At 39.4% G+C, this 25874-nt stretch overlaps 1 protein-coding gene across 2 annotated transcripts in view; it reads left to right on the top strand.

Moving 5' to 3' along the window:
- MOCOS (molybdenum cofactor sulfurase) overlaps positions 1-25874 on the top strand; it is a 225253-nt gene that overhangs the window by 62426 nt on the left and 136953 nt on the right. For both annotated transcript variants that reach the window (XM_069778726.1, XM_069778727.1), the window contains one exon: positions 24880-25521. In XM_069778726.1, the coding sequence (XP_069634827.1) occupies positions 24880-25521 (642 nt within the window). The remainder of the gene's footprint in view (positions 1-24879; positions 25522-25874) is intronic.

Genomic DNA, 25874 nt, shown 5'->3' with positions numbered 1-25874 from the left:
ATCCAAAGCTTTTTAAATAAGCACACATCTTTGATATCTACTACACAGCCAAAGTTGCTAAAAAAAGAGATGTTTCTTCACTGTGCTGAACTTTTCTGTGAGATCCTATATTCCTGTAACTCACAGCAAGTACATCTCCCAAAGCCCTTGGAGAAATATTTAGTGGCTTACCTCACTCCATCTCAGGGTGAAATCAGGGGAGGCTTTTAGTGTTTTGGACTTTATTGCAAGGTCAAGATGTCTCTGTAAGCGGAGAAAATTCCTTTGACTTAATGAAAAGATAAATAATATAATAAACATGTAAAAATGTGTACAGCTAAACTGTCTTCTTGAGTCAAACTTTCTTGAAGCTGAGAAGACACAGCTTACCCTGTGCTAATGGGGTTGTTTCATAAATCATCCTCATAATGAGGATGCTTGCAGAATCCCTCTGGCTCTTGCTCACTTGTGCAAACCAAAGTGACATCCTCAACTGATGTCAGTGCCTGCTTTCAGTAGGGATTATTTCCAACAACTTGTGCTTGACTTGCTGTGTCTGAGGACCGGACCCACATGATTTCCATCGATAGTGATCCTGCCCTTAGATAAAATTTGAGTCTGAAAACTGACGTGTTTAAACATATGTAAATACTTCATTGGTTGAACCCCTTAAATAAAAAGTAGATTCCTTGATCAAAGTGCTTTTTCCTGGTGATTGTACAACAGTCTGAGCTATAAGCTGGAGGTGACTTGGAGATTACCTATATGTGGTGTTTGCTCCAGACTTTTTTTCAAAAAAATCTTTTCACGTGCTATCTCTTGTAACGTTTTCCTTAATATAGCTTGCTATTTTCTTGGCTGCTTCCCTCCTAGTTAAAAGAACATAAAATATTTCTCATAGGACTCTCTCCTACATGCAGATACAGAGTTTTTTTGCTGGTTTTGTATGTGTAAAACATTTCCCTAATCAGTAAGCCATCAGTGCAATAAAACTGCAACTTAATATCTTTAGAACGCTGCATGTGGGTTTTCTACGTTTGCAAAAGTATAATTAGCCAGGAAATTTTTGAGTGGTATTAGGAGTTAAAATCAGCCAAGTGCATTCTCAAGTTTTTTTGAGCAGCAACAAGCCAATTCAGTCAATCATGCCTACTGATAAGCTATTTCACAAAAAGCTGTGCAAAATGCAGTAAACACATGCATTTTTTTTTTCCTTGGAAAGTGGTTAAAAACCATAAAAATTGTATATCAGAGACTGTTTAGGATGGGAACTTTTAATCTGTCCACAGACTACACAAAGTGACAAGCTCTTCTGGCTTCTGCAAATCTGTAATGGTCTGTATTTAAAAGTTTGTTTGCTGCCAGAACTCCTCATCTTGCACATGCAAAATTACCATGGTTTTTATATCTGGATTCAAATTTTTACAGGCATAAATCTAATACTCACACAAAAAGGTGATACAATGAAATCTGGGAAATGAGAAAAAACCACATTCAGAAGTTATTATACAGAATATGGATTGGTACCAGATTTTCTTCATTGTTTTATTAGTTCAAAACAATTATTTCCTCTGAAGGACTGACTGATGAAGAAAGATACACTGACACGCAAACCTCAGGCCATAGAAAACTTCATTCCAAACTCTTTTCCTTGGATTTTGTACTTGGCAGAGATAGCTGAAGCCATAGAAAGGAAGGTGGACAGAAAGTGAATTATGATTTGAAATGCTTTGTTTTAGGAGGCACCAGTGGAAGACTAGATCCACTGGCCTTTTTTGCTGCCTTCTCTTTTCTCCTGTAGGACTTGCAGGTAGCTCTGGTGGTGGATGCCAGAAAGACCCACACAGATATGGACAGATTTTGATGAGCTGCTCTTAGCCTGCTTAAACTTCCATGGTGTCAGGCCTCCACTCCAGAAAATAATTCCATTTATCTGTTGCCATCTGGCATAACACATCTGCTGCACTGCTGTGAAGAGCCTAGCTCTGTCTTCTTGATGACGTCCCCAGAGGTACTGGAAGGCTGCTATTAGATCCCCCCAAAGCCTTCACTTTTCCAGGCTAAAAACCTCTCCCTGTGGGGCACATGCTCCACCTTGATGTCCCTCCATTGAACTAGCTGCATTTGATCATCACCCTTCATGTTCTGGGGGGCCAAAACTGCAGTACTCCTGATGTGGTCTAATGATCGCCATCGTGATTTAACCCTAGCGAGCAACTAAGCCCCACGCAACCACTGACTTACCCCTCCACCCAGTGGGATGGGTGAGAGACTCGGGGAAAAACAAGTGAAACTCATGGGTTAAGATAAGAACAGTTTAATAGCACAGAAACGAAGAAACTAATAATGATAATAACAATAATAAAATGACAATAATAATAATAAAAGGATTGGAACATACAAAACAAGCGATGCACAATGCAATTGCTCATCACTCACCGACCAATGCCCAGTTAGTTCCTGAGCAGAGATTCCCCCCTCCCCCCCAGGGCAAGTCCCCCCAGTTTATATACTGGGCATGACGTCACATGGTATGGAATACCCCGTTGGCCACTTTGGGTCAGCTGTCCTGGCTGTGTCCAACTTCTTGTGCCCCTCCAGCCTTCTTGCTGGCTGGGCATGAGAAGCTGAAAAATCCTTGACTTAGGCTAAATATCACTTAGCAACAACTGAAAACATCAGTGTGTTATCAGCATTCTTCTCATACTGAACCCAAAACAGAGCACGGTACCAGCTACTAGGAAGAAAATTAACTCTATCCCAGCCGAAACGGAGAATCACTTAGTAGAGGAGGATGATGGGTTGTGCTCTCGTAATCCAGCCCAGGACACTGCTTGCCTTGGCTGCTGGGGCATCCTGCTGACTCACATTCCCTTTTGTAGATTTGTGTCTTTATCCAAAAGGGAATGTTACTTGATTACTAAAACTTTATAGAGCTAACCAAGCCCCCGGTGGTAGGAGCTGGTTAACTGCTTACATTTGGCAGAATTACCTTGGCTTCACTCAGCAACCAAGTGCTCAGTTATTCTCCCAAGAGACTTGCCTGACCCTGGAATTTGTAAAGGCTGTGAAGTTTGGTCCATTGTATATTTGGTGAATTGTAAACGTTCTGTGCTCACTTTGTGCTCACTTTTTCCCAGATATGATACCTGCTAGACCCTGGTGACAGTGACCTGCTATTTTGAGCATGGGATTGATGCATTATTGATTAATCCAGCTTAGACTGCACTTAAAGTGGTTGTGCTTTAATTACATTTGGTATCTAGAAATAATAGCATTTCAGAGGCTTCTTGGAAGAGATGGGGTTTTGTGTACTGCAATATGGTACTTCTGATGGCATTTTTGTCTTATCAGAAAAAAAAGTGTATCTTTTAATGAAGTATGCTTTTAATCTGGTTGCTTTTATATTACAATGATTTATCGTTAGTAAGCTTCTTTTTCCCTGTGGATGTCTTATTTTAGCAGTACGATTTGTTACCTCCAAAGAGAATAACACATCACTTGAAACCACTATGCTGTAACCTCAAAATGAAGCTTATTCATTGAACCTTTTCCTTTTGTGTGTGTATGTGTGTTTTTTGGTCAGTTACTCCTGTTTTATTAATGTTGAACTCTTTTATAATAATTTAGCTTAATAGTTCCTGGCTGTGCCCATTAGTATACTCTCTTGCTTTCTGATACTGAGAGCAAACAGTAGATGATGTAGCTAAGTTTCATGGTTTAAAAAATATTATAGGTCTCTGGGTAGCTTTCACATAAAGTTTTTATTTTCTTTTGTGGGTACTAATAAGTACCTCTTTAGCATCATGCTGATAGTGAAACATTTCAGATTCTACTGCTGACAGAAGCAGGCTTTATCTAGTAATTTGGAGAGAGGAGATCTACATTTTCACACATCCTCTATGTGATTTCTTGGGTGAATCACTTCAATAAAATTATCAGTTAAAGTAATATCAGTTTAAAACATAATTAGTTGTTGATTAAAAAACAGTTAAATGTGTTAAGCTGTTATCAGCATTAGTAGGTGCTAGAGGTATGTTGACTGAGCCTGAATTTCAGACGTGCTATCAAATTGGGCTTCCAAAATCTTCATGTTTTATATGCATTTTGGATTGCATTCAAACATTTAGGGTACAAATGTTTACCATACATCTCTTTTTATTTGTGCTCTGATAGTGCATATAATACCTGATTCATACTGTGGTACTTGGTATGTTAGGTAGTGTCTGGGGAAGGTAGTCTCTTTCCTGAAAAATTATTATCTAGGTTTAAGAGCAGGGACTGCAGGTGGGTACAGATGTTTAAAGGAGCATAGTAGACCCAGTAGACAAGAGAGATCAACATGAGAAGTAACAGTGCCAGTGTCCCACTTGCTGAAAGAATATTTATTCTGGGGAGTGGCGGGGGTGGAATGCAACAAGGGGGACTTTTAATCAAATATCCGTAAGTGGATATTCTGCTAATGGATGATTGCTGCAAGCTTTTTCTAGAGCAGAAGTGGGAACATTTGAAAATGCATGAGAAAGTGGTGACATTTGTGGCACAGAGTCAAGAGTCAAAACCTTGGCAGTGGACAAGAAGTGTTAAGTAACAAGACCACAATGAGCCTTGAGAACAAATACCCATTTTGGTTCAGTTGAGATGGGGGAGAGCTACTCGGGGGCAACAAGTTGGTGTTGCGGGGGGGATTTAAAGAGAGAGAGAGGAGTTTGGATTGCTTAAAGAATCACCTGCAATTGTATTAGCAATAGAAAAATTATTTAATACAAATTTATAGAGAAGTGCTACTTCACAGAATTTGATGGCAAGGTTCACTTCATTACTTAGTACATGGATGAAATGCACTTGAGAAAATTAAGTTAGAATCCGACTAAACTATATGTATATAGAGACCACAACGTAATAGGGTAAAAGAAAATATTGCAAAGAAAAATCATGTTGGAATTAATTTCTTGTGATTTGTGCAAAGATCGGGAATGTGGAAAAGTAGGGGAGACCCTCCCGTTGAGTCACGAGGTTCAGAGAAGACCCCCTTGCTTTCTAAACTCCTGTTGGAGTCTAGGTGCGGCTGGATCGACTCCTAGTCCCAGACTTGGGCAACTGTCTATATCTAAAGGGATTATGAGTATAATAGCAGCCTAAAATTCATTCACAGTTGAACAAAAATCATGACAGTAATTTAAGTATAACTCTGAGAGTAATAACTTATGATATACTTGCTATAACATACTTACTCTAGACTATTCAGGTTAGTACACGCACGTGCATAAAGACACTAAGAGATATACATATAAGAGAGTAAGAGCGAGTAAAAGAAAGTGAAAGAGAGAAAAAGAGGTATACCTGTTAAAAACTCCCCTCGAGGTTAGTGAAAAGGTTCACTTCGAATGCTTCAGCATCTTTTTCAACAGGTGAAGGATCGAGCCTCAAGGAGCGGAGAGAATCAGCCCAGGTCATGTCAGCTTTCGGTGACAGACCTACGATTTTCGCAAACAGGAAAGTTTGTGAGCTCTGAGAGGTGTCCCACTCAGAGGGAGGTGCTGGTCGCAGCCCGCTGCGGTCCAGGAGAGCTCAAAGAGCCTCACTCAGTACCGCTGTTTGTAGGTTCGGGAGATGATTGACTTTCATCATGAACAAATTTCTAGAATCCCGGCTGCGCTGGAAAATTCCGAGGCTGTTGGAGAATAACTGAAAACATAGATAAGGGATGCTCCAAGATCATCGGGAGGACTGTGATGTCTCAAGGTTGTTATGAGAAAGAACTGGCTGCAGGTTGTTATGAGAACAGGCTATCTCTACTGCCGTCCCCCGCCGGGCAGCAGCAGTCCTTGAGACGCCCAGCATATCTCCCTGTCGTAGCTGGGTAAGAGTTCCTGGCACAGGCGAGGGTCACTTCACTGCCTGACTCATTGCACTTATGCTAAGGCCTAGCGAGCCTTCCCGAGTTCGTAAATCAGCCTGGAGAGGGGGAAAAAATGCACCACCACATCTCACCCTGTGACTAAAGTCAATCCATCTCTTTCCCACAGACTGGTGGTGTGGTCGACTTGCTTCTGTGATTACAAACAGATCAATGCCATGTTCCAATTTTAAATTGAGGGTAATTTTTTGTAGGTTTGCTTAATTCTAAATGTTTGACAGATATAATTAGGCAATTTTATATACACAAGGAGGTTTTTGCAACAGTGATATTTGTCTGACTGTGCTCCACATTCTAATATATAGAACAATGTTTAACAACAAGCATAATATAACAGAAATGAGTAAAATTATCACAGGATATAACATTTGTTTTAAAGTTCCTGTTGCTGTCGGTGACTATTTGAATAAGGTATCCCACTAGTGGTGTTCTCCATCTCTCTTCACTCTTTCCAGTATATGATGTATCCTTTCTGCATAACGATGGACAGTAATTAGGGTTCTTTGTCTGTTGTCTCAAATTCATGTTAGCAAGTGGTTCAGTTTATCGTGTTGTAGCAGTTTTCTCACCAATGTAAGATTCATTCAAATGGGAGTAGGCAGTAAGTCACGTTAAGATGTGTGGCTTGATTGTAGCAACTGTAAGTTGTGACAGGAGCTGAAGAGTTAAAATCACATCCTACAATTTTGGTAAAATTACAAACACAGATATTTGAGTGATTATATATCTCCATGGTAGTATTGTCTGTAAGTATACAATCAGAAAGGGTTCTTATACAAACACATCCATTTCCAACATATATACACACAGTTTCAGGGGTTTCATCAGGGTGTATTTCAAAACGACAAACATTCTGTTCAGTGTCTCTTGAGCCTTAATGGTATTACTTTCGCAAATGAATCCCTGGTGTTCCCGTACAACATATGCATCCGTATCAATAGTTTGACATTTGTTTCCTTTTTGTAGGGCCCATACTCTATGTTCTATGGGATAGAGTATACTTCCATGGTGATTTAATCCCAGCGCAATGATTTGGTGTGTGATTTAGACCACAGCACTGCATATTGTCAAAACAAAAGCTATGGCTTTACTGTTGGTATGGTCATAAGTGAAATTGATTAGATGCCAGGATTATGAATGTGAGGAGACAGTTTGATGGGGGCTGTGTTTGTAAATTTGGTTGCTTGATTTCAATCCTGAATTGAAAGCCTAGGTCAGAATGAGAATTGAAGTCTGTCCACAAACACATTATGTGTGCTGAATGAGATATAGTAAAAGTATACCAACATTCATGTTTAATGCTTTGGCATCTTTGTCAACAGGCGAAGGGTTGAGCCTCAAGGAGCGGAGAGAATCAGCCCAGGTCATGTCGGCTTTCGGTGACAGACCTCTGATTTTCGCAAACAGGAAAGTTTGCGAGCTCTGAGAGGTGTCCCACGCAGAGGGAGGTGCTGGTCGCAGCCCGCTGCGGTCCAGGAGAGCTCAAAAGCGCCTCACTCAGTACCGCTGTTTGTAGGTTCGGGAGATGATTGACTTTCATCATGAACAAATTTCTAGAATTCCGGCTGCACTGGAAAATTCCAAGGCTGTTGGAGAATAACTGAAAACATAGATAAGGGATGCTCCAAGATTGTCAGGGGAGGACTGTAATGTCTCAAGGTTGTTATAAGAAAGAACTGGCTGCAGGTTGTTATGAGAACAGGCTATCTCTACTGCCGTGCCCCGCCGGGCAGCAGCAGTCCTTGAGACGCCCAGCATATCTCCCTGTCGTAGCTGGGTAAGAGTTCCTGGCACAGGCGAGGGTCACTTCACTGCCCGACTCGTTACACTTATGCTAAGGCCTAGCGAGCCTTCCCAAGTTCCTGAGGAGAGCATGCTAAGGAAGATGTGTTAAATTAGAAACTTTGGCCTTGTGGACAGATAGGAACAGGCATACCTTGGAATATTATAGTAAGTTGTGTAAAAGTACTTTAATTCAAGCTTAGAGGAATTCAAAGCAGTGATTTATTTATTTATTTATTTATTTTTCTTCAAAAGACTTAGTGGGAAGAAATGGCTGAAATGGAATAATACTGGTAATTTGTTTGGGACATACGCAAGAGAAATAAATGCTCACACTCACCACCTTCTTATCTTAACAATCTTTATTTGGCACAAATGTAGTGGAATTGCTAGCAAGATTGTCAATTTGCAGTACCTGGCATATGACACTTAATAGCTTAAACGCCTAAATCTTACCACCCATGCAGAGAAAATGCAAAAAGTTTAGCCTGTGTAAGGACTTCAGATTTTAGCTTTCTAAGAATAGCAAAGGATCAAAGTGCAGCGTACCTTGATTGCTGTAGATAACAGTGGACGTACAAGAGCAACAGAATATGTGTGAGTACATTGTAATGCTTGTGTTTTGCTGACCTGGATTTCTGAGCATCGGTTACCAAATATTCTGCAAAAGCAGAAGGGGAAAAGAGAGATCGAGGGGAGAAAACAAACCCCTAAGTTGTTGAATTCCCTGATTGTTCAGTTGTTACTCAATATGTTCGGTAAGAATGCTTATTGAGTTATTGTACAAAATAAATAAACATTTTTAGCACCTAAGTATCATGACTTAAAAGCAAACCTCTGTTTGGTTTCTCATTCAGAGTGAAATGATAGTACCTCTTTGGATCATAAAGGAATGCAACTTTGTGGCAGATGTGTATTTTTTTTCTTCTTTGTAATCTTGCTGAGCAATATCTAAGAATAACAATAAGTTTAATCCTCATGAGAACACCGAGGGCAGTAAAGCCGCAAATGATCTCCATGTGTCCACATGAAGTCTTATGCACTGATTAAAGTAGATATCACAGGAGTGTAAGTTTTTTCTTTCTCTTAAATCAACAGCTTTATCTGGGGAGCACATAGAAGCTCTATTCGTTTGCATAGCTTTTCAGATCTTGTAAAGCTTTACAAATATTCTGGAGTAATTTTCTTTTTATTTACATGTGTTTCTCCCTAGCTTAAAGTATTTTTTGTCTCTGTGCATGCACACAGACATTTATCTAAGCAAAACAAGATTTCTGTTTGATTTTCCTTCTTGCAGTCTGCTGAGTTGTAGAGTGTTTTTCAAGGCTGTGCTGTAAAACTTGCCAAGTCTGCAGCACATGCAGGCTTTCTTGGGAATCAGAAGGCACAGAGTCATCCCAAAGTTCTTCGGGGAATTTAGTTTGTACTGTGTGCACACAGCATCTCTCACAGTGGGATCCTGTGGGTGAGCCGAGCTTCTTGTGTATTAAAATACTGCAAATAACTAAACAACAACAATGACCAAGTGTGTGTCTGTACTCCTAGTTCATGGCAAAAGGAAGTGAGATTTTGGGAGATGGTTTTGGGGGTGTTTTTTTTTAAGCACAGTCCTTGTTTGTTAATCTTACAGTCATATGTTAGATGAAGCATGAAGGCAATGGAAACACAGTTTTCAAAAAACTTGCACTATGAAGTGCAATAATATATAAAAAAATCAATTATAATATTTGTATATCGTTAATAATTAATATAAAATATGATTATTCAAAGTTGGTAAGTGGCATTATTTTGATAAAAATTAACCTTGAAAGTTACATTTAAAGAAGTGCGTAGACACGGAAATCTTAGAAGACTGCACTGCAGATTGGAGGAATACTATAAACAAAGTAGCTTTTCTTATTTAGAATCTCTCTACCTGTAATTGTTTCTTAGAGACCTCCACAACAGGACATTCACACAAAGAAAGAAAAACAAAAAAGGCTATGCCAAAACCCATTATAGTTCTGCTCAATATCTCCCCCTTTACTGCCAGCCTGCTGGCAATAAGAGGAGTGACAGTCTACTTTCATTTTGCTGCTTGGCCTGTGTTAAACAAAAATAATCAGTGTGACTCAACATTGAATAAAGAAATATTGAATCGCTTATAAAATTGTTATGACATTGAAGACATTTGAGTAATTTATAGGGGTTGAGGAAGACTGAAGATGAATGTGACCTTACTGTATAATGTCTCATTACAAGTTTTTGACTTATGTTTGTAATTGTAGACAAATTGAAAACAATGGGTAAGCATCAAAAGTTAAAGACATGCTTAAATACTCTTCTGAACCGAGGCTTAAGCACCTAATAAATCTGCAGTGATCTTGTAGTACAGATATGTCATGTCAACACTCCCTTACTAACTTTAGTGAAGTGTTATGGGTACATCTGCTGCTTCCAGTGAAAAATAGACAGGATTTGAAGTGATAGCTGTTGCTGCAGGAGTTTTCTGTAATAGCTGCCAAATGGGAGGGAGGAGGGGAAGACAGCAGCAGAGGAAGCAGTAACCTTCCTGCTTCAAGAAAAGAAACAAATCAATCAGTAGCTCTATGCAGAGAATTGGAGAACCTGCCCAACATCTGTCAGCTGAAAAGTGACACGCTGCAGCAGAATCTGCTTTATAAGCAACCATTGTGGGTGTTCTGCCTTCAGAGAGGTATTAGGAGAGCTGTATGAAGTTCTTTACACGGTACAAAGGTGGGATATCAGCAGTAGTGCATAAATTTGAAGCAGTACCTCAGCAATAAGTATAAACAGGGCTTTATATCTTTCATATTCTTTTGTTAAGCTCTTGTGTCTGGATTACTACAAGCTATATGACATTTTGATATAAGTGGACCTCTAACCAAAATGTACAGTGAGTGCAATAAAAGTGGTGGTGGTTGTTTCAGTGGGAGTGAATGGTTTAGAGCGAGGTCTCAGTAGCATACAGAAATTGCCCAGCTCGTGGTAGTGTGCAGAAACACCCCTTTAACCTCAGGAGCTCCCTGGGAAATGCAACACCCTGGAACAGAGATGTCCACTAAGTGAATTCCACCGCTTCTGGTTTCTGCTGAGGGAGCTGTTTTGTTGTAAAGATAACTATTTTGATTTTGGCTAGTGGGAATGAAAAGACAGACAAAAATATTGGTAGGTTCTTTTAGAACAGAAAAATTTGGGGGTGTAAGGTTCTTGCCTGTAACTGTAAGAACCTAACTGGAATGTACAGAAGTCTCAGCAAACTTTCTATAGGAGCAGTGGTCTAAACAATATTGTAAGACAGGTCTGTGAAGTACTGAGGGCTGATTCTCAGTTCTAACCCTTTGCTGGTGAGCCTGATAGCAGCTCTCTAATGAGTAGCAAGAGCTGAGCAACCAGAAGTAAAGTGGCCAAGGCTACTCTGAGCCACACAGACTTGTAGCAATACATGGAGTGTCAGACACAGTGTGATGAGCACTGGCCTAGTGGACAACGTCTACATATCTTGAATGAAAGCCTGACTGATGGCTGTCCAATCTCAACAGAGCAAGGTTTTGCCTAATAGCTTGGGTTAAGTAAAGGTATTTGCTTTCTTGAAGGTTTTGTGCAGCGGGCTGTCACAATACCTTTATTTTTATATTGCTATGAAAATATTGTTATGAAAATATTGTTATGCAAGGGAACGGCAGAGTTTCAAAAGGCAGGGCGATGTAAGAATTAAACCGTAAGTTTGAAAATATGTGTGCAATTCTTGCCCTTTTCAAAAACTTGTTTAAAAATCATGCGTAATGAAAAAGAGCGCAATAGATCTATAATGTGAATAAGCAGCAACAATATAAAATACTTTGTACCCATCACATTTAATTATCTTTGAATCACAAGCAAAGTACATTTGGAAAGAGCCCTTCTGCTTTTAATAGTGGACCACTTACTGTTTCTGTCTCCTTCTGCTAATACTCATAGGTAACTTACTTTGATAGCATCTCTTGACAATTTATGCATCTACCTTTGTTTTAGGGGCATGCAGTGTTGAGTTGCAGCCAGATGGTCTAGACAGATGATAAAAAAGTATGAAATGATACACCAGAGCACTTATCTCCTGCTGCCCTGTCACACTGAACAAACACTTAATGAAATCTGAAATTGTAATAGCTAAAAATATGTACTGCAGTACGATGGACTTTCACACATCCCTCTGGGATTTAATTGTCTTTTAAATATGGCTTCTGCAAAAAAGTTGCCTTTTGGTGTCCATTTCTGGACAAATTCCTAGTGAGCTGGTGACAGTAAGCTGGGCAAAGAACGTAATTATTTATTCTGTGTTAGGGATTTCATATCTCTTATTCTGGAAATTGCCCATAAAAATTAGACTGTTCTTCAGTGTGGTTTGTTATTCACCAATTAATTTCTGCTGACATCCTTGTTGGATGGAATGCTTGCCAGTGATTAATTTTGAGATCTTGCAATTCAAAATGTGAACCCTTTGATGAGACATAAGGTGCGTGTTAAGCTTCTGCCTTTGGCTTTTAGAACATAGCCCTTAGAATCAGATTTCCAGTGTACAATTACAAGTTCAGTATTTGCTTTCCTAGAACAGTCTGTAATCATTCATCCTCATTGTACATTTGCTGGGATGTTTGCAGAAAGCAATGTACAAAGGGCACAGACACACGTATCATGAGTGTCTTTAAAACGCTGAATAAATATTCATCAAATATATTCTGCACTTTTCATTCCACTCCTCATGATATTAGATGTTACTAAAGCTAATATCAAAGCATCGGAGGTGTGACAATTCTTCAGAAATAGTGTTGAAGTCATGATAGGTAGAGTTAAAAAGTACACAGAGCAGAAAAGACAGTAGATTTTATCTGAAAAACCTTTGTAAAGTAAACATCTTGGAATTCTGTTCTCCTGCTTTGTGGGTATGAAATCTGACCTGATCCTGCTGGAATTTGAGCCCAGGGCGGTGAAGGACAGCTTTGGTAGATCTCTGAATCTCTGATCAGATCTTACTGCTCACACCCGATCTGGTTTGTATTTGAGATCACTTTCACAACAGCTAGGCTATTGTAATGTGATGCTGCAGAGTAACACAAAGGCTGCTGCAATTTCTAGGTTTTGTGGAATATATTTTTTTCAGTTAATAATAAAGCTTTCTAATTTTGATGAATTTGTAGAATGCTTAGATTCACTAATGCAAGAGGGTTATAGGTTAAACCCATGTCTAGTGAAAGATTTATTCACTCAATTATGTTTTTCCCAAAAGGGTTTCATCACTGTACAAGGTAATGCATGAATATACCCAGTCTTTCATTTTAGCTTGAATACACTTTCAGGACTTTTGGATCCCAGCAGCAATAAATTCTAGACCATGTTTTTCCTTGAAAGTTAATTAAGGGTAGAGGGCTTCCCTTTATGCAACTGTGAGTAAGCAACAACACATGTGCCCCTACACGCGCATACGCCGACAGGAATTGCATCAGTGTTGTCACAACTATTAGTTCTGCGGCAATGACCACAAATTTACCAGTAATAACAAGAATGATAATTAACCTCTCCCCTCAACAACAACAAAATTTAAGAAATCTTGTCACGAGGAATAAAATTTTTGTTGGTGCATGAGCATGGACAGTATTGTGAAGTTAGCCAAGTCTGAATTTGGCAATTTCTGTGTATCTACGTGTAATCAGGAAGAATCAGTTTTCCTGCTTTTCTAGCTCAACATACATAGGTGTCAACTTGAGCGCTGAAAGGCTACAATGCAGATTTCAGTTGCCAGCTGCAACATATTACTTTCTTTTGGTTTTTTAAGGCCCTTGATCCCTGGAATCAGAAGGAGGAATTTTGCAAGTGTTCTTAGCTGTTGGTCATCCCATTTAAAATAACCCCTTCTAAGAAGTCAAACATGATGAGGTTTTTCCATCCCGGTTTTTTCTGGTTTTATTTTGTAAAAAATCTCAAACTTAAAAAGTCAACTTTATCACTGTTTTGAAGGTGTGATCTGTGGGTCTCTTCCCACAATGAGTGTTTTGTTTCAGCTGAGCAGGGTATGTCATCCTGTGCATGGCAATATCCTACACGTGTGAGTAGTCCTCTGTTGATTTTGAGAATCTTTCCCTGACCTGATTTTTTTTTTGTGGCTTTGCTGTGCAGGGTGGCATACTTGGGAAGACAGAAACAGATTCCTAAGTATTGCTCCTTACCTGTTGTAGTTGGCTCTAGTGAGGTTGCAGTCATTCACAGCAACAATGAATTTGCTATTCAGAATGTCTCCCAGAATATGTGGGACATAAGTGTCTATTCCCACATATGGACTGACCTTCTCACATCTGGATTTCCTGGCCTCTTAGGTCAGGTTTCTATCTCCTAGGAGCTAGATAGTGAGAAAAAGAGAAATCAAAGGCAGCTACTACATTTTCTGGCTCAGGTTTTCTGCCTAGCAGCTCTACAAGGTGAGGATGCAGTGTAGGAGGATTATAGGAAATTATGGTTGTTAGTATACTTTTTAGTTACTTTTGATTTCCTGAGGTTTGCTGCTGCCAGGCAGCACAAATTGCAAAAAGGAAAGGTTACTTAACATACATCCTCTGGGGTGAACTTTCTAATCAATAGCAGTTTTATTTTATATCAGATTTAACTAATGGGACACTTTAAGCAGTACTACTTACTTTCAGTTTATAATTTGCATGTCCATTTTGCTTTGAACAGAATGATCCTCAGACAATATGGGAAGGATTGCAGCAAATTACAAAATATTTCTCTTAGCTCCCTCTCACATATGCAGTGGCTGGTTCCTGAGTTTGATTAATATTTTCTGTTCAATTAGTAAGGCAATGGCATTTATGTGAAGGTTTTGTGATGCTATAGGTTTTAAGTTAAGTTCCCTTTAAGCTGCTTTCACTTAGTGATTCTAAAAATGCCACTTGTGAGCTCCTTAAAATGCTTTTATTGTTTCTTGTTCCCTAATGTGTTTGTCGTAGATTGCAACCAGGTTCTGTTTTAAGGCAAGCCAACAGTATCCCTCAACACTCATTTACGCCTTGTTGCATCCATCATGTGTAGAACAGTTTCTGCCTCAATTGCCAGAAGCACTGAAAGCACAGTTGTCAGGATTTAAAGTGAATGAAGAGCAACTTGACAGGCAGAAATAATGTTTCCCATATGAACAAACATCCATTCATAGTTTTGGGGAAATCTTGGGGCTGTTTGAGCCAAAACATGAATGTGGCTCAGTGTGAACAGGGTGCAGCAAGTGCACACTGACACTGAGAATCTTTTGGTCAGCTCAACAGACAAGTAGAAAACCCTTTCACTCTTAAGTGTTTCTGTAATTATCGTCACCAGGATGGTTTCACTAACATTCATAGTATCGTGTTACTTCTAATTCACAAGTGATTGGATAGTCCACTGTTTTACCGAAGTACGAGGGTCCTGCAGGTTTCAGGAACTCATGTGCCAAGGATTACTGGCTCTGCTCTTCATATTATTGTCACTGCCCTTCATACTGATAGGAGGTTTTTGCATTTTTGTGTAAAATGCTTCAATGTTCTTCCTAGAAAGCAGAATCAGAGCTACGCTGCTGAGGTGGGCCATCACACCACATGAAAAACAAATGGCAAATGAATGGTGGCCAGCAGTCTTCCAGACTTCACACTCGTGGCTTTTCCCCAGAGCCAGGGAAAGTACAAATGGCTGTTGGGGATTTGTCTAATTTGCCTGGGATACCTATGCCATGTAAAGTAAAATGCTGTTGAAATGCATGAATGGATTTATGTAAGCCCTCTGTATTTTGAAAGCAGACTCAGGTGATTTCAGATTAACATCTTCATCTAAAGCCATTTCCAGACAAAAGCATAGTACTTGAAAAGCAACTGTTGATGAAATAAGGACTATTTTTGTACGAGTGTTTGCCATAGTCCCTGTCACCATAGTAACTGAGGCCCAGATTCACAAAATCATCTCATTCCCACTTAAGCACCTGAGTACCTCTGAAGTTCTGGGACTAAGTGTTTCCCAAGTAAATGTGAACTTGCTGTACAGGCCTTTTATGAATTGCAAGAAATTATCCCTTCTTCATCTTTTTTTTTTTTTTTCCCCTTAGGCAAGAAAGCTCTGACTAGGGGTGTAATAATTTGTTGTAGTCAGGCCATCAGTCATATTGTGGAAATATGTTGAAGAGGTGGATCTGAAAGGTTATGCTGGAAATGGTCAGTTTCTGAGCTTCTGGACATGTGGGATCAGAGTACTTCATCACTGCTATGGGTCCATTTTAAGTAGTTGACTCCTTCTGACATGTAAACATTTTGGCTTTGTCCATCTCCTTTCATCTTGTATTTTGCAATTTTTCCAGAGGAACAGGCTAATATCAAAGAGTGAGCAATACATATGTGATCACTGATATAGCTATCTTCATTTGCTGTTGATATATTTCAAGATTAGGATCAAGGCTTTGTTTCAGAGCAGGAGTTGGAGTAGGAACCATAAGATGGATCTCCGCATTGGGAAGACGTCTGCCAAGTGGCACATCCTACTGAGGAGGCAGGCAGCTCTGCTCTTCACAGGCTATAGACTCTGGTGTATCCATTGTCTGATAAAAAACAGTGATTGAGTCTAGCTGTGTCAGACACGTGAGTCCTTAAACTTCAGAAAGAAGACGGTGGGAGAAGATTGCTAGCTGTGTGGGAGCATTTGGGACCAGCACACCTTGTCACAACTGCTGTGCTTTGATCCCCAGTGCAGCTCAGGAATGGATTTGCTTGGAACCGGCGTGGAGAAGCCCCCAGTAAATGGGAGTTGCACAGGCTCATCTACACAACTGCTCTCCTACTGCCTCTCAAGCTTGCCTTAGTCCCAGGCAATACCACCCCAAAGTAAAAATGCAAAGACTAAATAAGTAATGGAAGACTCAATAAGTAATGAGCATATGTCTGTGCTTGACTCCTGCACCACAGAATAAACCTAATTGTTGCTGGATAGTATGAGAAATGCTGGGTTATGCTTTCAAAACTATGCTTAGTTACTTGCGTTTTACAATCCAAAATACCAGGGAATGTGCAAATAAGTCAAACTTACTTGGTTTTGATGGCAAATCCATTTTGTAAATGGGTTGTAGATAACTACTGGTTGTCACATGTCCATTCTCTGACACCAACAGGGAAAAGAGATTGACTAGGGTCACAGTGTCTAGAGTACGTGGCATGCTGTTTCAGAAAAAAATTTGCTGTAGTTTTTTAACTGATTGCAAAACCACTACAAAAAAAACCAAACCAAAACCCAAACCCCCCATAGCTGGAGAGATCACAGAAGTACACAGTTTAAAAGCCAAATCTGATCTAGAAACAAATTCCATGAAAGAAAAGTTAAACAAAGAATAATGTTAAAAGAAAATTGCAAGCAATGGTATGTTATTTTTACAAAAAAAAAAAAAGGAAAAAAAAGAAAAAAAAAGTCTAGCTTATGAAGTTTTTTTTAACACCTTAAAGAACATTTAATTTCTTACCTGAGGTTACTTAAAAGGTTAAGCACCGTAAAAACTTGAGAGTGTGTAACTGTCAGAACACCTAAGTGTGCTTTTTTTTTTCTTTTTATCTTTTTTTTTCTAAAACAGCCTTTACAAGTTTATACTGCTGGAAAATAGCCAACTGTCACGCTCCACTTTCCAAGAATCAGAAAACAAAGTGAAGTAACTTCTGACCAGTTACCAGCAAATATCCCTAGGGTAGGTAGGCAGGCCTCACGCCAGTGATGCTTGCTGGCATTAGGAGAATTAATTAGACACTGAAACACTGAGGAACAAAGCTCTCTGGCAGGAGCTCAGAACATGTGGAAAGGTTAGAGATCAGGACTTACTGAGTAAGATCGGAAAGGCACATCATTGCGCTCCAAAGATACTGAAGCTGAGGTTGAGCTGGGTAAGAGTAGCTGTGTATGATGCACAAGGCATTTAGATGCCTTTGGCAGGCAACGGATGGAATTAGACATGTCCAGGGCGAGACATCTCAGCCTGAAGTAGACTTCTAGCTTAGGTCAGGTGAGCTGCTGGCTGTAGAGCCTGTGGCTTTTGAGGGACTCTAAAGGGTGATGTGTTCTGGTGTCCACAGTGTAGATGCTTTAAGGTGATGTGAATTTCCATACGCACACCCTTTAATTTGTTCGCGTAGCCTGTGAATAGGACGTTACACCTACTACTGGTAGAAAAGATACCTCTGTGCTGTCTTGAGTGTTCACCATTGAAGTGAATCTTGATGCGTTCTTTGTTTCTGCTCAGGGGATGCCTAAATAAAAAACTTACAGTCTGTGCTAGGTTAGAGGAGTTTGGAAAGGGAAAATACAGTGACCTTAGTTGTTTGCTGTATCTTGCGAAGAAAATAGTGTGATGAAAACATCTCTTGCTGAAGTTGCCTAGATGGCAACTGAGGCAATATGCTAGTCCATGTACAAAATCTTCCTATGTTTGGTTTTAATTTTGATTCCTCATGGTGACCCCTAAGATTTGCTGCAAAAATACTTTGACTTCGAATACATGAATGATTTACAAACTGATTCAGATTCACTTGTAGTTTTCTACTTGGCAATTAGTTTGTCCAAATACAGTTTGGAATGGGTTTGTTCATGAGCTGTTTGATGTTTATGGCTAGTCCTCCTTAAATGGTTGCCTAAAATATGGGTTATTTTTTCCATTTCCTTCCTGGTTGACTCAACTAGCAGGTGGTGAATTTTCATTTGAAGAACGTATGGTATAAATTTGCAGAGTCATTTGTGTCCTAATTAATGAAAATACCAGGATTCACGAGTGTTTTTACAAATCTTTGGCAGTTGTTCAAGCACTTGAGTCAACGGATCTGGCTGATCTTACTCACAAAAAATATCCACAAAGTGGTTTTAAAATCATGTAGCTATTGATCTTCCCTCTCTACACAGAAAAATAACTATTTAATTTCAAAGGAAACGAGTACCGGGGGGTTTCTGCCACATCTAGAAAGTTATAGGAGTTGTAGGCTTCTGTCAGTGAGAGAAGCTACATTTGTCTGTTAGAACAAACTGTATCAACAGTTAGCCTGCAGAATCAGATTTTATGGTTTTCATGATTCCTTCTGACTGTTTTACTCTTCTAGTTATATGCGGTGCCATAATACCACCCTAAATTTTAGTTTGCTCTTTCAGTATGCCCTGTGTGACACTGAACACCTTCTGGATGTGCACTTTGTAATGAGGGTCAACACCTTTCGGTCAGGGTGTGTGCTTCTCATAGCTGTTGTTCATCAAAGCATCTTTTCCTGCAAGATGACATTTTGTAGCCGTTAAAGGGTTCCTGCTCTTCTAAAGATGTGCAAGGGAAACTCCAGGCATTCTGATGTGCTGCCAGCTTTGCAGAATTGGAGAGGGGATTTATTTGGTGAAGAGCAACTATGACCCTTTGTAAGCAAACGGATATTTCCACAGTGTGTCTCCAGTGATTTGGGCAGTGCCTAGGAGAATAAATGTAATGGATTATAATGCTTCAGTTCAGACGGCTGAGTGTCAATGCCTGAAGAAAGTAATGCTTTCAAATAGAAAGGGAGGGATTTTTCCATCACCTACCTTTGCCAAGTGGAGCTTATGAGGTGCATTCCAGCTAATAATTTCTTTCATACGTTCAGGGAACTAATTTCAGTGTTGCCATAAGCAGCAGTTGTGTAAATGGGTGAGATCCTAATCACTCTCATGCAAGCAGAAATGGGAAGAAGCTGGGTTCAGAATGATTACCTTTTGAGTAAAATGGTCAGAAAACAAGTTTATGTGGATGTAACCAGCGAGGATAAATAGAGCAGTGTGTGCCTGTTTCACAGTTAGCATGTGCTCTGAAAGGTTTAAATTTGTGCATTGTCAGTATGAGAAAGGAAACTGAAACAAAAAAGGGGACTCTGCAAACTTTGAGACAGAACTATAAAGGATTATTTATCCCAGTGCTCTTCCTTATGCAGGTATTAATCCATGGGCAAATCCTTCAATTTGATGGACCTCTGCTGGGTTAGCTGCACAGGTCACAGAGATGATATGACATAGATTTCTGTTGAAAACATTGCTTTAAGAGAAAAAACCCAAACCTCTGCAAGGGCTTTTTTCATTAAATTAATGTTTTTCTGGAGGAAGACAAACTTGGTAGATCTTTTTTCCTGCTTAAATATATTTGATTCTTAAAAATATTCATAGATTTTAGTTTGCTTTTGTTTGGATTGGGAATTGACAATGAGAATATAACTCAGTGCTGTGACATGCTGGATTGAATAGACCTTGTCTTTACAAAATAAGATAGAAGACATTTCCTACCCAGAAGGCTTGTCTTTTTAGTTTGTTAAGCCAGAGTATTCCCCTTATGGATATAGCTGGAACTAGCTAAGCTAAGCTGTCACTTCTGTCAGTGAGAGAAGTTAAGGAAAATTTGGGTTGTATGTTAAGCAGTGTGTGCTTCTTTACGGTATCCTTCTGCATTGGCTTGAATGAGGATACCCACATCTTTCGTTCCTTTTTTCTTCATAGAGAGAAAAACACGTACAGAAGAACTACCGCTACATGTTAAGTCTAAAAGCAGGGTGCAGGTCCTGCTGTCTAACAACCACAGCAGTTTACAAGACCTTAGGACCCCTCACTGAAGTTGACAGGAGTTTTTCAGTTGCTTGCTTTGATAGCTGGAGCTGACCCTTAATTAATAAATGAGTAAGGTTAAAATGCTCTTACCCAGAAATGTAGATGCAGCCACTGTCTGTACTTCTCACTTGCACTTGTGTGCAGAAAGGATTAAAACACCAGTTTTGAAAAGTGGTACCCTCTAACTTAAAAAAAAAAAAAGAATTCTAAATCAAAATAAAATATCTTGTTTGACTCAGAAGTAATTGTTTTTCTTAATTGTCATTCATACAAACCTATACCTTAAACAACAGTATGTTACATATTTTCAGAGTTTCTATAGAGCGGAAAGCAGTGTGATGAAATTTCTGAGGCTCAAACTAAGGGTAAGCATCTCTCAATACAGGTCCAAACTAGATTTGTGTTCATGGGTAGCATGACAATGGAAAAATTTTATAATAAGAAAAAAATTTTATATGTAAATGTGCAGCTGAAAAGTAGCCTTTATAAAGTGCTACGTAAACTTGTGTTGTTGAATAAATACGTTTCTGTCTTCAAATCTGAATCTCTTGTTACAAAGGCAATACTTAAACTTTTAAAAGGGGTCTTTTTTAGCTAGATGAGCTACTGGCCAGAAAATCATTGTACTGGCAATATTTATGAAAGCTCATATACAATCTAAATAAAAATGTGAATACAAATATAAAACATGAAAATCACGAACTCCTTGGCCATATCTTGATCTTGCCAACTAGAAATTGCAATGTTTGCACCAATAGGAGTTAAAGTGTGGAAGGACCCAAACCGAGAAATATAATTTGCTGTTCAGGTTTTTACAGGTGTTTGCAAAATGGTAAATTTAAAGAGAGTGGAGAAACTGATTTAAAGCATATTTTAGAGGTATTTAAAGCCTAGAAGCATGGAAGAAAAGCCATGTAAATCAACTGAATTTTGTGAGGCTGTAATGGAAATGGTATAGTACGGACATCTGTACCTTTGTGGGAGCACTGCTTCTGATCTGCTGCTGAAAGCCACAAACGAAGAGCTGGTGGCGAGGAGGAACATAGGGTTTCTTGCATGAGGTAACAGCAGCCAGGCAGCAGCTTTGGAGGGTATCCCTTTCATCTACCTTTGGGTGACACTGTGTACCTAAGGTAGCTGAACAAATCGGTAGCTTTTACCTTCCGCAGAGCTGCCAGTGGCAATCTGGAGTGTCTAGTTCTAATTAAACTATTAATGCAGGCTGTTGGATTAGATAAAATAGATAATATTACTACTCCCTCAAAATATATGACTTGATTATAGATATCTTAAAATATAAAGCCCATTATTAATTATGTGTGTATTAAATGTATAAAATGAGACAGCAAGCTTGGTTGAAAATTAATTGACTTTCCCTGCCAGTGTTTACTTTAGAGTAGTAAGGCATTTTGGCTCAACTGCAGTCATGAAGATACAAAACTCTCATGGCAAATTTTAAAAAGGATTAAACACCAGCTAACAGAGAGGTCTGAGAATACAAGCGTGCACAGGGAAGTATGGTCAGGTGAGGGTGTTTTCAGTGGCTTCTCCCTGGACAGGCTTCTTGGCCATGTGTTATTGACCTCCTTTTGTTGTGATTGGTGTGTTTTGGGGGAGGTGAGAGGAGGGGGACAAGAGGTGGCCGGTCATGGTGGGTCTTCAATGTACGGCAAAGATGGAGCGTGCATCTTCCTCTCCCACCTTGCCAGCCTGAAAGCAAGGTACTGGGTCAAGTTTCTCAGCCTTTCTGCCATCTTCCCTGTGATGGCACAACTGTATCAGTATGTTTAATGAAACAATTATCCGTAGTCATTTCTTCCAAAGAGTCCTTTGAAAAGTGGAAATTTGTAATACTATAAAACACCACTGCTGTTTGCAGCTGTGAGCTATAGTAGATCAAACTATCAGTTTTCTACCGCAAGTCTTTAGTCCTGCTGCCAACGATGACCTTATATATGGCTATAAATCTTCCAGGAGTGTAATAAAAGTGAACTGCATTTCACTGTAATGGGGTATGTCTTATATGAAGACAGAGAGCATTAGGAATTCTCTGTGTAATAGCCAGTGCTTCCCAATATTCATGTCAAAACAGAGGATGTAGTATTGCGGGCTGCAGAAGTCATTCAGATGTGTTGCAGTTTTCTATCCCTAAGTACTCTGATTTTATCACAGCAGTCCTGCTCTAGTTCAGGAGTTTGTGGTATTCATTTTATAAAGCTTATTCTGAGGTGCTCGCAGCTCTTCTGCTCTGCGCATCAGAAGTCATTCTGGAGAAGGAAATTCCCTTAACTCAGTTGCTACTGATTTATTTATTTATTTTACTTTTTTAATGTTAGAAATAGTTCAGCCAAAATGTAAGTCTGACTTTGAAAATTCTACCCCTTTTGCAAATACTGGAGTCATAGCAATTTTATGAGGCATTGAGAGACCCAAAATGCAAATAGGTACCCGGTGAGATTCACAAAAGAACCTATTTCCTGTTTAAGTCAATTAGAAATGTAAGTTGGTTGTTTCTCTAGCTTTAGGACTTAAATGTCTTTTAAAAAAATGGCTCTAATTCGTGTGGGCATTTTTGAAAATTTTACCCTAAAGTTTGATTTTTTTTCATGTGAAAGTCAATTTCTGGTACTGAACTGAATAGGTAAATGCATCAGTGTTACATCATGGATTTTATTTCAGAACTGTTCAGCTGCTTCTGAATTTTAATAATTTAAAACTAAATATAGTTAAAATACTACCGATGTGCATGAGCTTTGTCTCTTTCATTTATGAATTAAACATAGAGCTGTCACTATTTGTAAGCCTAAACAACCCAAAATAATATTTATTGTTTTGTAAAGTTGCGAAAATGTTTACTAAAAGTACTCACTGGCTCTGATATTCATGGTTGGGCAACAGCATCCCATTATTAAATCCCAATCCACCATTCCTGCATCCCAGCTATTGTCATTTTACAGTGTCTTTTGGTCAAATTAAGTGCTGTGGTAAACAAGTACTGTTCCTATGGAGAACTGCAGGTTGTTATTCCTGAGCAAAATTTGACATTTTGCCTAGCTGTGTCTCACCTCCCACTCAGCCTGTGTGGCACAAAGCGGCTGACTGGGGAGGAGAGCAGAGAAAACGTAGAGAGTAGAAGAGGAGCAGTCTTGATAAGAGTCTTCAGCATGCTTTTTGTTGCTGCTTTTGTCAGCTTGCTCTTATGAAGACGTTATGTATTAAGAATTTGCTTCAGTCACCTAGCTTTTTAACTCAAAAGATATGCTGTGTGTGCACATACATGCGAATACATAACTTGTCCTAGTGCTCACAGAGGTAAAAACATAGCAAGTGGGATACTTAATTGTTGTTACGTAAAACATGCAAACTTTTAATGATACACACTGGGAACCAGAGTTCATAGACTCTCCAAACGCTGGTCTGTACCTTGGAATTACACAGATCTCCCTGCTTGGAGAGCACTGATATGTTATGTTGCTCACAGAAATGCTCTGCAGCAGGAGAGATGCACTGAGAAAGCCGGTTACATCTTACCCTGATTGAAAACCAGACAGCATTGCTGAGCAGCAACATTCATGCTCTGGTTCAATTTTGTTTGCTCTGCTCCGTGCACTGAAGCTGGTGTCTCTCAGGTGGTTGTTACATTTCCTGTTAATATTGGTAAGAGTTTTATAAAAGTTAATTCAGAGAAAGTTTGTCAGGTGAAAAAGGTAAGAAAGGTGACTGAACTGAAGCTGTTCCTCAGCCTCTGAAAAGACCCATCTTGTACACAGCAAAACTGTAATAGATACACAAGCTAGCGTGGGTACCAAAAGGTGCGTTAGATTGTGTTCGCAAAAGGTAGTTTAGAGTCAATGAGGTGCTGTCCAGGCATCAAGGAGTGTGTAGTGTAGATGTGTCTCAAGAGACTGGCTTGCTTAAGTTTTCATAGTCTGGCTCATTGGAAGACATTAGATTGCTTCTGGTTTAGGCTATCTCTGTGGACTACAGAGATTACAGCCTTCCGTGCATAAGGCACATAGGAAGCATATGTTGCTTCTTGCTGCCTTCTGTTTCTGTTGCTAATAATATAAGCAAGGAGCAAAGCTGTATCCTAAAGTTTCCCTATTGAATCCTGTGACCCTTAATTGGGAAGCTCAGTATTTAAGTAGATTTTTTTTTTTTAAACTGAAAGATATTCTGTCTGCTCCAAATACTTTGTAAACTGAAAACCTTAATAATTTGCAAATAGAACTGGGCTGTCTCAAGGACAGTGTAATTTTAATCGTATGCAGGCGTGATTCTGATCCCACTGAGGGACCAGACTGGCCACTCTATTCAGAGCCAGGCAGAATTGGCTTCTATCCTTAAAACACAGCCACGTTCACTGTAGCACTGGAAGGAGTCTCTTGTGGGCAAAATGATCTGGGTTACACTTGCTGAAGTTTACTGTGCTATTTGGCAACACTTGTCTACTTCTATTCATATCAGGTGTCAAAGCAGAAGAATTTATGCTGAGGAAAAACAAAATATATCACACATCAATAAAATAGAAAAATCAGGAAATAATTAGATTTTTTTTTTCTATTTTTCAGAATATTGCAACACTTTCACACTACTGCTGAAGATTATACCATCATTTTCACATCTGGATGCACAGCTGCACTTAAACTGGTAGCAGAAGCATTCCCTTGGATACCTGAAGGCACAAAACAACCCAGCAGTCGATTTTGTTACCTAACTGACAGCCACACATCTGTGGTGGGTATGAGGGGGATAACTGCCTCAATGAATGTCTTGTCTGTTCCAATAAAACCAAAGGAAATCTTGTTATCAGAAAAGAACAGGTTACCAGCTGAAGAACAAAACTGCACAACACCTCATCTTTTCTCTTATCCAGCTCAGAGCAATTTTTCTGGTACCAAATATCCCCTTTCATGGATACAGGACATAAAATCTGGAAAACTCTGCCCCATCAAAATACCGGGGAAGTGGTTTGTTCTATTAGATGCAGCTTCATATGTAAGCAGTTCTCCATTAGACTTGGGAGTTCACCAAGCTGACTTTATCCCCATCTCATTCTATAAAATCTTTGGATTCCCAACTGGTTTAGGAGCGTTACTGGTAAACAACCGGATTGCCCCCCTCTTGAGGAAAACCTATTTTGGAGGTGGAACTGCAGCTGCCTACCTCGCAGGAGAGGATTTTTATTTCCCAAGGAAATCTATAGCAGAAAGGTAAGGCTTTGTTTAACAAAACAGGGGTTTTTGCTGATACTGTTTGCATCACGCAAATGTCTTGGGGTTGGTGCATGCACTGGGCTGTGACACCTATGCCTCTTTATGCAGTTGGATAGGTATTTCACGTCTAACTCTGTTTTCTTCTTAGTATTCTTTTTTCCTGTCTAAAGAACATCATCTGAAATATATACCTTCTTTCCCTGATCTAGTTTGTTACAACTGGTAAAAATATAAGGCTTCATTCAGTGACATAAAGGTCAGTGCATGCATTTTTTAATTTATATTTAAAGTACCTCAGTGGAAGCCTGATTTGTTTTTGAAGCTCTGTACCTGGAGCAGCCAGGCCAAGG

Source organism: Haliaeetus albicilla, chromosome 3 (genome assembly GCF_947461875.1).
Source record: "Haliaeetus albicilla chromosome 3, bHalAlb1.1, whole genome shotgun sequence".
Classification (NCBI taxonomy): Eukaryota; Metazoa; Chordata; class Aves; order Accipitriformes; family Accipitridae; genus Haliaeetus; species Haliaeetus albicilla.
Note: the sequence above shows the minus strand (reverse complement) of the source record. Positions and strands in the feature narration are given on the sequence as shown.